At 34.8% G+C, this 13,999-nt stretch overlaps 2 protein-coding genes across 5 annotated transcripts; both read right to left on the reverse strand.

The window, feature by feature from the left end:
- Positions 1 to 1,417: 1,417 nt before the first annotated feature.
- On the reverse strand, positions 1,418 to 3,016 carry LOC112498102 (seipin-2-like). The gene is made up of 3 exons (XM_052435741.1): positions 2,706 to 3,016; positions 2,179 to 2,593; positions 1,418 to 2,089 (listed from the first exon to the last, which is right to left on the reverse strand). The coding sequence occupies exons 1-3, from the start codon at positions 3,014 to 3,016 to the stop codon at positions 1,598 to 1,600; spliced, it is 1,218 nt and encodes a 405-aa protein (XP_052291701.1). The 3' UTR covers positions 1,418 to 1,597.
- A 553-nt stretch (positions 3,017 to 3,569) lies between these two features.
- On the reverse strand, positions 3,570 to 12,837 carry LOC102624689 (probable LRR receptor-like serine/threonine-protein kinase At1g53430). Of its 4 annotated transcripts, XM_052438196.1 has the most exons (25): positions 12,819 to 12,837; positions 11,809 to 11,927; positions 9,551 to 9,719; positions 9,335 to 9,406; positions 9,035 to 9,106; positions 8,811 to 8,882; positions 8,656 to 8,727; positions 8,482 to 8,553; positions 8,329 to 8,400; positions 8,166 to 8,237; positions 7,990 to 8,061; positions 7,826 to 7,897; positions 7,623 to 7,694; positions 7,412 to 7,477; positions 7,194 to 7,253; positions 6,996 to 7,034; positions 6,812 to 6,861; positions 6,330 to 6,733; positions 5,970 to 6,168; positions 5,744 to 5,884; positions 5,496 to 5,614; positions 5,120 to 5,330; positions 4,774 to 5,011; positions 4,363 to 4,513; positions 3,570 to 4,176 (listed from the first exon to the last, which is right to left on the reverse strand). In XM_052438196.1, the coding sequence occupies exons 2-25, from the start codon at positions 11,906 to 11,908 to the stop codon at positions 3,757 to 3,759; spliced, it is 3,087 nt and encodes a 1,028-aa protein (XP_052294156.1). In that variant the 5' UTR covers positions 11,909 to 11,927; positions 12,819 to 12,837; the 3' UTR covers positions 3,570 to 3,756. The 4 variants fall into 4 exon arrangements, with proteins under 4 accessions (XP_052294156.1, XP_052294155.1, XP_024954735.2 ...); XM_052438195.1 differs by lacking the exon at positions 12,819 to 12,837 and having other exon boundaries at positions 11,809 to 12,276; XM_025098967.2 differs by lacking the exon at positions 12,819 to 12,837 and having other exon boundaries at positions 6,330 to 6,697; positions 11,809 to 12,273.
- Between the last annotated feature and the right edge of the window lie 1,162 nt (positions 12,838 to 13,999).

The raw sequence follows: 13,999 nt of genomic DNA on the forward strand, positions 1-13,999 counted from the left end.
ACTATGTAAATGCTTCACTCTTGTCTTATCAAATTAGAATTAAATTTTTCTAGTCGAAGTTCTTTTGAACTTTTATAGATTTCACGCCATATGTATATTATTATCCACAGATTCAAATTTCTTTATTTTAATGAAACTAGTTGTCAATTTAACATTCGCTCAAGTAAAAATTTGAATGTAAATCAGGACGTCTATCCTAAAAGTGGAGAATTTCAAATATTATTAGGCCTTCTTTGTTATCAAAAGCGTGTCTCTAGAATACATCATGAGGTCAAGCAATGACCAATCCCCACTCTACATGGAGCGCCTCCCTTATGTGGAATCTCAAGTTTTCTTAAATATATTTAACAAAAAAACAATAAATGTGTTGGGCAGTATAATGTCAAGCGAAAAGTATCACCATTTAGAATGCTTTGCTTCCATTTGATCATTTATTAATTATACGGCTTTAGCGACTAATAGGATGGATAGACGTGTTGCACTTTTAAAAGATACAACAAATGCAAGCCAAAGTGTAATTGATTTACTTAAGTAAAATGTAAAAAGTAGTGATCAAAGAAAATAACAAAGACCCTTTAGCATCAAGTTCGAGGCATATGGACGCCCAAGATTTAATTAATGTCTACAACATATGGTCATATGGATGCCCAAGACTTAATGTTTACAAACTAACATCCTATGAAGTTTACACCATAAACAAAATTGAATCGACACAAGTGATGAAAAAAAAAAAAAACTCAAGAAACACGAAACAACAAGTGTCACGAGGAAATAATTAATTTTATACATGTCAAAGTGGCGCGTGTCAATTTTTTTTTGTACATGATAAAAGAAAATGACTCTTTTTTCACAACCGAAAAACTGTCCTCTGATGAATTTTCTTAGAACAGACATTTGTGTTGTTGGACAACAAACCCAGATCCGTTAATAAGTTTTCTAATAAACCATCATTCACAGTAAACCACCATTCACGACGCTCAGTAGGTAGGAAAGGGCCTAACAACCAACTTATAATTTGGTCCACTGGGTCAACAAAGTAAACTCTAGGGGCATGAAATAAAAAACGAAGTCAGTCACAACTAATCTTTAATTCAGCAATGCACCAGAGCTCTCTTAGCTTTAGTCAGCTTATAGAAATTGAGTTCTATATATGTTGCATTTACTGAATTAGGAGACGGAATACAGAACTATGATGTAATGACTTAAAAACATTATTAAATTGAGATTTTAGCCGATACTGGTAAAGTTGTATGCATGAAAAAAAAAAATGTGATGCATGAAAATATGATGTGGTGGTGGTGGTTGGGCTATTCATACAAATTAAATGTAACTTCTGAAGTCATATAACTCAAAGATATTTTTCTATTTTGATTTCTATTTTCATTTTTGGTTTAAGTAATTTCAACGATATTTGATCTGATGATTATTTATTGAAGCAACGAGTTTAAGCATTTCTGATTCATGCAAACGTTTCCATATTCCAAGTTAACAAATAGTGTACGACGTGTACTGAATATTCTTATTGCAGTTAGAAAATTTATTCATTTTCGTACAATTCTTCCCCTTTCAAAATCCTTGGTAATGACTTTGCACCACTTCATCTGGTTTTGTACCACGGAATTATGTTCAAAGCAGAACTCTTTTTTGCATAAGCGATCTTTAGCATTCCTTTTCGGATGATCATAGACCTACAAGCAGCTAGGATGATCAGCAATTCTGTCGCGAAACACATGAAGCTAATCCATACAAAAATTGTTCTCCTCCAATTCCAAATTATCTTCTTGAATTGTGGAAGCTCGGACTCAAGTGACAATGATGCTGCATATATTTCAGGTATGCCAGCACCCGCTAGGTATTCTGCTCGCTGTTCTAGGATCACTTTCAAGCATGCTGTAGGCTCAAGTCCTTCGGTGAATTCACTCATTTTTATGCTCAGGATTTGTGACTCAGATTGGAAACCAGCAATAAGAGGAGCCCTTTTAATGATCGTTTCAACAAATTGAATTGGTTGGCTTTTGAACTTCATCATGCAGGGGTAACTTGAGCTGCCTGTTACCTTGCCATTTGCTGATGGGAACTCAACTCTCACCTTTAAGAATTAAAAGTATCAGTTTATATATCAGAGAACTGACAAATCCTCCAGGATTGGAAAATTGTGAAAGGGATCATGGTTCATACCTGGAAAACACCAAGGTTTCTGTTGTAATCAGATTCGGGAACTGTCAGTGAAACAGTGAGTTGCAGTTTGTGATTGTAAGGAATAGCGCGAGGACTGGCATCTTTCCCAGCTTTTACGTTGTCTTTAACAATTAGGCTTGAAGGGTTTCCCATTCCAGGATGATTCATGATTGGCACAAAAGCAACCGGACTAGTTTTCGTATAATCGAAATTCAGGGTTTCTGTTACCTGAATAGGCTTCTCTAACAGGTATCCCATCAAAAAGCCACCAAATAGAAACCCTGAAGCTAACACTCCTTGAAGCATGAAACAGACAAACATTGACCAAAAGAAACCCCACCCTAATCTGATAGCTTTCATAGTAATAATATGACAACCAAATTGGAAATGTAACGAAATCAAGAAATAAGTTGAACTGAAAGCCAACAAATTTCATCATTGACATTGCAAAGAAAGCAAGAAGATTCAGAGGAAATTCAATGATTCCACCAGAACAAGAATTTACCACTTTTGACACATTCATGTACTCATTATTCCATCGATCTCTGCCTGATTCAAGCACAGTGTTAGTTCCAAATTTATATTTTTCACTATACTGATGAGCCTGGAGATTGTCATGCAACATTGCCTCCTCATTAAGGACTATAATAAAATAATTGCTTCTCCTGAAGTTCTGATCCTTGAAAACTTTGTCAGCTCCATTTATGGCAAATTTTACGAGACAAAATTTGAGCACATCACAGAGCCCCTTTGACTTCACATTGTTCCTGCAATTGGTGAAAAATTCACCTTCACCAATGGTAACATGATCTATTTCTGAAATGCTGGCTTCTTCCATGGCAAGAATATGACTTGGGTTAATGGGTGCACTTGGTGAGAACAGCGAAAGAGGCCTGCCTGGGGACTTTAGTAACTGGAATTCAGACGTTTATAGGAGGTAAAATGCTTGATGTTTTCTTGGAATGCTAAATGATTGGAGAAATTTTGTTGGCTAATCATACAGATATGACTTGTTCTTTGTTCAGCTTTTCAGGATAAGTTGCAGTATGACACACAGTTCAACATTTCTTGCTGTGATTGTTTTGCCTCAATTTCAAGCCACAGAGCTGAAGAAAGTGAGCCTGTAATTTTACAGAGTCTAGTCCGATTACTCATGGACTGTGTGTCATACTGCAACTTATCCTGAAAAGCTGAACAAAGAACAAGTCATATCTGTAAAACCTAGGTGCAGCAGCAGCAATAGCAGCACTATTAACATTGAAGTTTTATAGGGATTAAATTATATTATATTTTTGGTGCACATTAATCATTTTTCTTAGCCACTTGCTGAACCTAATTGTCCTAAAGATTAGTTTCACTTGAGCTTGCTTCAAGAATAATTAACAGCAATATGATCAAATTTATCCATGATCAGGTGATCAAGCGCTGAAATTTACATAGAAACATCTAATTCTTCTTTACACATTTCCGGTCGGATTCAAAAAATATAAATAAACTATTTGTTCTTCATCCTATCATTGAAAATTTTTCCTAAATAAAGCGACTTCAAAGCATGATTGCTCAAATATCCAATGATAATTATACATTATTTTCATTTTGAAGAAGCATGCTTGATGAAGAATGCTCTCTGGTCTCATCAGTAATTTGGACGGAAACTGATGAATCTGTCCATGGTGCATCTATTGACATGGTTCTTTGCATCTCACTTTCCTGAGACAATGTTGAGACGTGGGTTTGGCTGTCTTGTGATAGAATCTCAAAGGCTCTGAATCTTGCATCCTGGCTATCTGAATTGCGCCTAATAATTGGCGCTTGGACTGCAGTTTTGCCTTCAAGCATACTTACTGCAGAAGACATAGTTGGTCTAAGAGTGGGAGATGGGTTGGTGCATAAAAGAGCTATATTAAGCATTGTCATGGCCTCTTTTTTGGAGAAGTTAGAACCAAGACTTGGATCGACAAGTTCCAGGAGGTTTCCTTGCTCTTGCAAGACATATGCCTGCGGTTCCATGTACAAAGAAAAGGAATGTCATTCACAATCATGGCACAAGCATTGTTAACATGACTACATCATTTTTCATATTCAAAATATTACGTACGTGTGTGTGCGTGTATGAGCATGTCAAGGCATAATGCCTTTCAAACATTATACTATTAAGAGCAGAATGCAATTAAAATATATTACCCAGTCAAGAAGATAAACAAACTCCTCCTTTGGCCTGTAATTAGTGTTGCTCTTCCCACTAACTATCTCCAGAGCAACAATTCCAAAGCTGTAGACATCTGCTTTGTCGGTCAAGTAACCTCTCATTGCATATTCAGGAGCCATATAGCCTCTGGAGAAGTAAGCAGATATCAAATTATAAACTAGGACATGCATCAGCTAGTAAAGATGAGGAGAGTCTAGATTGTTCTGTACATAAAATAAATGTTACTCTTATTCTGCTTTAAGCATTAACCAAATATTCATGCAGGCGGTGAGATATTAAATATATGCATATGATCAATTGCCCAATCTGTACTTGTCTCAAAGAAAAAAATTACTACTTTTTTCAGCAGCCATGAAATTTTTCTGAGATGAAAAGAGAGAACTCACACTGTTCCAGCTATGCGTGTGCTGATATGGGTGTTCTCATCTTCATCAAGCTTAGCTAAACCAAAGTCGGATATCTTAGCATTTAGGTCCTTGTCAAGCAGCACATTGGTTGCCTTTATGTCTCTATGAACAATTTTCAACCTTGATTCTTCATGAAGGTAAGCTAATCCTCTTGCTATATCTGAGCATATCCTTTTTCTTGTTGCCCAATCCAAGTTAAGACATTGCCCCTCTTTACCTAAAAGAGAGAGAGAGAAAGAGAAAAAAAAATAGACAGTTCAGTCATGTCATAGTTAATTCCAGAGATGTAAAGAGAAGGTATGAGTGATTTTAGTGATGGCGTTACCAAAAAGTGCGCGAGCAAGACTATTATTTTCTAGGTATTCATATACTAGCAACAACTGGTTTCCTTCAATACAACAACCGTAAAGCTTCACAAGATTTTGATGCTGTAAAGCAGATATCATGCCTATTTCATTCACAAATTCTCGGTTCCCTTGCTTTGATTTTGAGGAGAGCTGCTTAACGGCTATCACTGCACCATCTGACAGAGTACCCTACAATCGCAAAGACTAAAGCTTCAGAATACTGTAAAGATAGTTTGTCTTTTTGTACTTACTACTATTTTGCATCAGGAGAATAGACTGGACACACCACATATTTGTTTAAACACTTGGCATTATCAAGTCTTTTCCCAAGGTATAAAATTAAATCATGTTTACCTTGTAAACAGGCCCAAATCCACCTTCTCCAATCTTATTTGCAGCGTCAAAATTATTGGTAGCAGCTTTAATTTGTCTTAGAGTGAAATAACCAGTCTGGAGATCTAGTCCACGAAGTTCTGTAAAGAGAAAAGAAATTGAAAAGAACAAAATTAGATTTTTCAGTAAACATGCTGCATCAGGTGTATCAATTTCAAAGCAAAGTCAGCAATGATAGAACAAGAAGTGCACATATTTATCAATATCACCTTTATCTTCAACATTTTTTCCCCCTAAGTAACCCAGCCTCCAGAGTATAAACAACAATATTATGACAACTGCACACGAACCAGCTATAATGCCAACAATGGCTCCAGCTGACAGTCCCCCACCAGTATCAACTTCAAAATCTACAGGAACAGAAAGCAGTTACAGGACAAGTTGGCAGGAGGGGGGGGGGAGGAATTGAAATTCTTATATAGGAGGTAAGCTTACTTGGTGTCACTGTAATGGCAGAAATAAGAGGCCCATAAACGCCTCTGTAAGGAATAGCATTGGTTCCTTTGCCTGCCCAGTATAAGTGGATCTCCATAGTGCTCCCATTGACAGAGACATCTTTAAATTCCCTAGTGATGCCTATACCGACACCTCCAGCTTCCTCCATAATATCAAAATCCTTGAGAACTTGTTTTCCCTGTGCAAATTAGAGTTAGAGGTTTACAAGCTTGACGAAAAACTAGCATTCCTCCTCTTTCAAAACTAAACAAAATCTTAAGAATAAAACAGCATACTAGACCCAATTAAAAAAAAGTCAGTAACTTGATGTTAATAGTTAACTATTTCCTTTTAGCTCACCTGAATTGAAACATCAAACATCCGTTTTCCAAGGCTTTTATAGGTCTGATCATTAGTAAACATAATTTCAGCAAAATGCAGCTTCACAGTGTAACTGCCCTTCAGCATGCAAAGGCCATAATACTTGAGTGATTGCGGTGCAAGGCGTGCAGTTTTGTAATATTCTGCACCACTCACATTCAAACCATATTGGTTTGCAGCCAAGTACTTAGAACTTTCATTGCCCACATAAACTCCTGTACTGCTATAAGCCCACCTGTCTGAAACTATACCAAAGTTTGACGGACCCTGTGTGTTAAGATCCTCTTCATAATCATTTTCCTCAAACTCCGTCGGGCTTCCACCGCAGTTAATAAACAAGGAATAGTCTACATTTGCAAAGAAGAATGTGTAATAAAATACATCTGCCACGGGAATTATAGGTTAAATCATATGATTATTGCAACACATAAAAGCACAATACGACATGTAGTTATGCTTACGTTTGGCTTCTTTCGGGCAAGGAAGATCCTTCTTCAAACACCAAGAAACTCTACCAGTTGAAAATTAATCTTTAGTTAATTATTTATGTTTTACTTTAAATTTGGACAAGAACGTAGATAACAACCTTCCTAAAGCAGATTCTATTAGACAAAAGAATAATGAAAAATAAAAGAAATAACTCACGAATTGCTTCCCGTAGATGAAAAACTGGAAAGTATGTTCCTGTGAAGTGATGAAAGAAGGATTTGAGTTTCTAGTCAATAAAAGAGAATCTATAGATAATGGAGGTATAAAATGAAATATTTTACATTACATCGTAGAAGGGAAAGTATAAATAATTGAGGCATGGACATATAATTAACTGAAAAACAGAATGCTTACACTCGGGACTCTCGGCAAGTAGCGGGAGATGACTCTGTAAAGTTGTTGTAGGATAAATCCCTGCAAGAAATTTTCCCATGGAATATCTGATGGTTATGGAAGATAAAAGTTATGAAATTGAACAAGAATCATAAATGACAAACTTATATATCATAACTAACAAATGAGTAATTTATGTCCAAATAAAATGAAGAGCAATGGATTAAAGATAGACTTACAAGTTCTTCTCACTGGTCAATATCCAATCAGGTAACGTTCCAGACAGTGAGTTGTTAGTCAGAAAACTACATTGAAAAAGCATCAGATGAGAATACTTAGTAAATAAGCAATCAATGAAAAATGTAAATACAGGTCAATTTGAGAGATTAAAAAGTATCATGTGCATATATGCATGAGCTTGCTAAAGCCTAAATGTATTTATTAACTTACATGTAATCTATCTTTTTCAAATTCTGAAGTATCCCCGGAACTGGACCACTCAACTGGTTGAAGCTCAAATCTCTACAATAATGCAATTGGTATATAAAAATCATGAATCAATAAAAACAGTCTTTTGTAAATTGATCCATCATGGAAAATGATAAATAAAAAAATAAGCACATCTCTAAATAGCTCTCATCAAAGCAACTCACAAAATTTTTAGATCTGTCATATCCTCAATGTATTCTGGGATTCTACCAGTTATCAAGCAATTTCTTAGTATCCTGAGTCACAAAAATCAAATTCCTTGATAAGTTAATGTGCTTAAAAATGACAAGATGCTGTATTGCGGCGAAGTTGAGTAATGACAACTCACAATCTTTCCATTTTTTTCATATCCTGCAGATTGGGGAAAGATGAACTTGATCCTTTCAAATCAGATATCCTCCTAAAAAAGTAGATACACATCAAAAATATTTTCTATTTCTGGTACCAAGCATTAAAATGTTAAACCGAATATAGCAGTTACTACAAGCAGGGCTAAGTGCTTACAGTTCGGTTAAGTTTTTCAACTGGGATATAGTGGAAGGTATAGGGCCCTCCAATGATGTGCCCTGCAAATCCCTGAAATAGATTCGAGATCTCTCAGGTAACAATAACATAAATAGAGTGTATGTTATACGAGTGTGCAATTGGAATGCAGTACAGAACTCACAGTCTATCAAGTTTAGTCCAGTTCACAATGAAATTGGGTATCCTCCCTGTCAAGTTACTCCCATCTATCCGACTGCAAGTGGTGAATATAAATTAGCAACTTCAGCATTCAGAAGAATAAACTTCTGTAATTTTGTCATGTTAAGCAACTTACAACTCAGTTAAGTTTTTCAGATTGCCATATGATTCTGGTATTGATCCCGTAAAATTATTTGAAGAAAGCAGACTGCAAGAGTTTTAACATCAAAAAAAGAAAAGATTACAATTTTTACAAAAATGAAAAAGGCTTGCCTGATTCTTCAAAAAAATAAAATGACAGAGGCATTACATTCTTCTTAAGCTCTTCAAATTTCCAAGGTTTTCAGGAAGAGGTCCTACAAGTTGATTATCTTCCAAGACCCTGAAAATTTTAAATTTAAATTGTTATGATGTTTCAAATCATCCTTTTCTTCATCTAAGAATACACTTTGTTAAATAACTTACAACTCCTCAAGTGTAGAAATGTCACCAATTTCCAGAGGAATCGAACCACTAAGACGGTTTCCCAGAATAAGCCTGTAATTTAACAAAGAGTTATAAATTGGCTAACCAGTTACCTATTTTTCTACTTCATCAATAGCTAGATGAGTAAATGGCAAGAAAAAAAATGGCCCTCAAAGTCTCTGCAAAAAATGCAAGGAATTCATACAACTCAGAGAGTAACTTACAGCTTGGTGAGATTTTGGAGCCGAGCAAAACTCTTAGGTAATGATCCATTGAAATAGTTGCGACTAAGATCTCTGTTTAACGAAACCAAATTCATTTAGCTATCAATCTTTAAGAAAGTGTCAATATTCGACAAGGACAGTCAAATGTTATCTGGATAACAAAGCAAAGCTGTCAATTCTGTAAAATAGCTTCTTATCTGTATTAATAGAGTAACAATATTTCTTTTCTGCTGCATGCATACAAGATTAGAAACCCGTTCGACATACATTAGAATTTGAGAGCTTGGAATATGCACTTACACTTCTTGCAGAAAAGTAAGATTCCCAAACTCTTCAGGTATAACTCCAGCAAGATTAAAACCTTTCAACAGGCTGTGATACCAAATGAAGAACATAGAAGAAAAACATCAGAGGTAGAAAGAGCAACCAAATAAACTCCAAAATCTATCGCAAATCACATTGTACGTGGGATCTGCATATACGATGAGGTGGAGGGTAAAGAAAAAACGGTCATACATGACAGTGACATGACAAACGGTGTTGTTGCTATATGTACAATCACAAGTGAAATTGCTTCCATTAGAATCATCGATTGTAACATTCCAGGAACCCTCAGTGCAAGAAGTTTGGTTGACTTGACCATTTCTGAAGTTCAGTTTTCTGAAAATTGATTGCAGTGTTTGCACTGTTAAACAGAAATGAGTTGTGAGTCAATTACTAAAACAGGTATAATCCTTTCTGAATGATCTTAAGTCTAAAACCAACAAATGAAACAACAACTAGTGTGTTTAATAACTTCAGCTTAAAACAAAAGAGCTACCATATCGGCAAAAGAAAATGACACATCATCATTAAATATAATCCCTCTTAAACTAAATTGGCTAGAATAAGAAATCAGTTAGGATCCAACTATGTGAGAATTGAGAGCCATTGGCATTTTAAGAACTAAATTGTCCCAATCACAAATTTTCAAAGACTATTAAATGAATTGAAAATTAAAGGAATAATTAAGTCATGAATTAAAACTTGAGATATCAAACCACGTTACAGGTAATGGATGCTATCAATAAGTGAATTCTCATTCCATTCGGTAATGTCAAACAAGTTAACATGTGACAGGTGAAGTTCCCGAATTACAAAGTGTTCTCGGGCCTGAGTCCCTCAATCAAGTGTTAGAACTTTTACCAGATTTAATTACTCTAAAGGAGTTTTGATCAGGTGGGCACAGTCGCTCTCCTTATGGAGAATGACTGCCCACATGGCCAGCTCTCATTGAGAGAACTGTGCTATTGACCCCACAGCTCTCTCAATGAGAGATGGCCGCGTGGGCTGTCGCTCTCCGATGGTGCCCACCAGATTAGCCCTCTACTGTATAGACAGACCACAACGTATTATGTTAATCATTTGTATGCACCCATTAAAATGTTGTGAAAAGTAAGAACAATAACAGATTTTATCAAACCCTAAAAATAAAAAAAAGGTTGGTAATCAGTTATGAGCATAAGTTCATAACCTACCACAACTTATGACAACATGATGCCAACTAAATGACATTGGCAAAAAATTGACAGCTGGTGGAGGACAAGCTTCCTCCATAAATTTCAGTCATGTTCAGCAGAAATATCAAGCAATAATTGCTAAATGACAACATCATTGTTTCATTCCGAATTGGCCTTGCAGTTGCAAATAAGAGGATTCGCCCTAACGACCACTTTGTTGTTCCGTCTAGAAGAAAGCATTTCTAGTAAATTGTTTGTTCCTCAAAGTTGTTTATGTGTGTAAATCAAACAAATACTACAAAGTAGATAATAGAAACGCTTCTGACTATTTCAAAAAGCACTTTTAGAGGTAGGAAAAGCAGAACTCATCAACAAGACAACCAAAAGAATCAAAACCCATGTCACTACGATGATTACTATGAACATTGATAGTAATTGACGAGTGATCTATAAGGCTCTAGCTAAAAAAATATATGTTAGACTATCACCGAAAAGTATCCTAGGCCAACCTGCAAGAAGAAAAATCCAAGCCAAATTTTGTTGTTTATGCAAATAGTCAAAGAATGATAATGCTATATGCATATAAAATTTTGCATGATTAATGCACGCACATTGACACAATTATCTCATATTCACTACGGTATCACTGGACCCATGTGATGATCCCACATCATTTAAAATGATAAAAAACATCAAGCAATCAACATTCCAAAAGTATGGAAACTAATTAGATTAATGAAGTGCTAATTATTGTTTTAAGGAAATATTTCAGCAGAAATATACAAAAGGGTGTCGGTTCGTTTACAACTTGCTTTTTGCTTTCCTAGAAGAATTTATTATTTTCGTCAACCAAACAAATTATGCTAAATATAGAGTCTCCGAGAGGGACTTATCTCTAAACAAATAATTGAAGAGAAATAAATAAATATTTATTTATTAAGAGAGAGCATCTGATTTTCTTACTGGAGTGGTCCCCATCTAATTAAAGAGAACAAACTGAAAATTCAAATCTTGGATCTTTTAACATTTTCCTTCACATTCTCAGCATCCAAACAGAGGAAACTCTCACAATAAATTCTTGCCAAACAGAACACAAACATCTAAAAGAAGCAAACCCAGAGAGCAACATTCAATTATTTCGACTCCCACTAAAATTTTGCTCTCTTTTCCTTCAAATTCTCGAGAACCAAACTTGAGACTTGAGACATGAAGAAAATATCATAAAAAAAAAAAAGATGAAAACTGTAATATGCTGTTGGCAAATTGTGAACTTACCTTCATCGTCAGGCAAACGTTGAGCATGAGATCCGAAGTTCGCAAAGCAATTCAGAACCAAAAACCCCAAAACAACAAAAACAGAAACGATCTTGCCCATTTCCACTCCCCCACACTTCCTGATGAGTAAAGGAGTAGTTTGAGTTTCAGACAAATTAAGTAATGCTCAAATATGACAACAAAACGACGGGTCGTTTAGCGACACAGAGAGAGAGAGAGAGAGAGAGAGTTCCGTGTGATCACTTAGAGAAAGAATGCATGGAGTTGTTATGCAGAGGAGGTAGACATTAATTAACAGAAAAAAGCAAAAGATTGATTTATTTGCTTTTCGTTCTCAGTAATGAAATGAAAATTATGCGAAGGCTTTTGCCAGTTTTCTATTGTTCTTTTATGCACGTGGTCGAAGTCCCGACAATATTTAAAACAAAAACAAAGACAGAAACTGAAACAGTAAAATTTGATTGGTTCGATTGATTGTTGTGTTAAAGTTAATTTTTTTGAAAAGAAAAATTAGGAGTACAGTGTATGAACGGGGACGAAATATGAAAGGGTCAGCGTCAAGAAAAGGAGGCAATATTGAAAGCGACAATGACACCTATTATTTGATAAATAATGGTGTCCCAAACTTCATTTCATATTGGGAAAAAGAATAATGGTAGAGCTACAATCACTTTATATCAATAAATATATACGAATTCAGAAATTAATTGTATAAAATTATTATAAATTTATATAACTAAAAAAAAATTGTTACCACTTTTTTATTAATCCTTTACGTCACATCTTTGAACATATTAACATATATAAAATTATATTCAATTCTATCGTTACATATTTAAGATGTCATCTAAGTGTTATAGTTTTTCAACCATTTATATGGTAAATTTTTTCGAAATAAATATTATTTTGAAAGTAGCGATATTATTTAAAAGTATTAGTTTTATATTAATAATTTATTTTTTAAAAGTAGAGATATTTTTTTAAACCATTTTGCTAAAATACGGACTTACGTCACATGTGATCAGTAGAAAACAGTGAAAAGGGATGTTGAGGAAACTGAAACAGAGAGAGAGAGAGTGTGGAGACCGTATCTGCATATCTGGAGTTGAGCCGCCAAGATGGATTTGCCAAGTCAGCAGACGTTGGTTACCGACAAACGCACACGGCATTATGGGCTGTGTGGGCCCACGATTTGACCATGTCGGCACCCGTCTATAGATTGAATTTTTTTTTCCTTTTTTATAAGAATTTTTATTTTCTTTAATTTGTCTTTAAAAAAAAAAAAATTGGTCAAGTTTGTGTTACTCACCCGAGTTTATATGGAACTTCCCAACTTCTAACTACATTTTTTAATTAATTAGAAAATGGTAAAATAGGCAAGAGATGGTTCTATTCCATCTATGATTTTTTTTAAAAAAATCTTTGTAAAATTGTTAGCAAAAATAAAATAGACTTTGTCGGCTGTCCATCTCTGAAACTTTTTTTTTTTTTTTATCTCTCGAAATGATAAAGATAAAAGAAAATAACTTTAACTTTTTGAGACATTGAAGAGAGCGATCCCCATCTCCAACCGAAATTTAGATGTGTAAAATTGGAATCCAGTTAATTTTATACATGTGTAATAGAATTCTTATATTATCGAGAAACATTTAAAATGAATATTGAATATAAATCTTACAGATATTATCACTGAGTCGTAAAGATTGTAAAGATTTCTTATTCAATCTATCTCTTAATAAGTTTAATAATTTCAGTGGAAAAAAATAAGAGAGAGAGAATAAAATCCCATATGGTGTTGAAGACTCCAATGTCCAGGACCAGGAACAAGTTGGGTTGTTTCTCCTTCGATAGCTGCAGCACATGAATTCCTTGGGAGTTTGGGATTGATGCCGTGTGAAAAAAAATGAATTTATCTTGGAATAAAAAACTATCGGAGGAAAACCAGCTGCCTGATTTTGTCACCTTTTATCTAATATAGCTGTAACTTAATAATTTTTTTTATTTTTTTGGCTGTCAGAGTCAAATCTTTGACCGTAGGAGTTGTTTTTGTTGATGTATTTGCTCAGTTGATCTTCAAGTAATTTTGTGTAATTGATCACTTGAGTTGGAACTATACTACTAGAGAGAAGTTTGAAGTTAAAAAATTAATTTGGATATTTTCCTCCATTCTGTAGGATTAACCAAGTGATTT

This window comes from Citrus sinensis, chromosome 3 (assembly GCF_022201045.2).
Source record: "Citrus sinensis cultivar Valencia sweet orange chromosome 3, DVS_A1.0, whole genome shotgun sequence".
In the NCBI taxonomy this organism is placed as follows: Eukaryota; Viridiplantae; Streptophyta; class Magnoliopsida; order Sapindales; family Rutaceae; genus Citrus; species Citrus sinensis.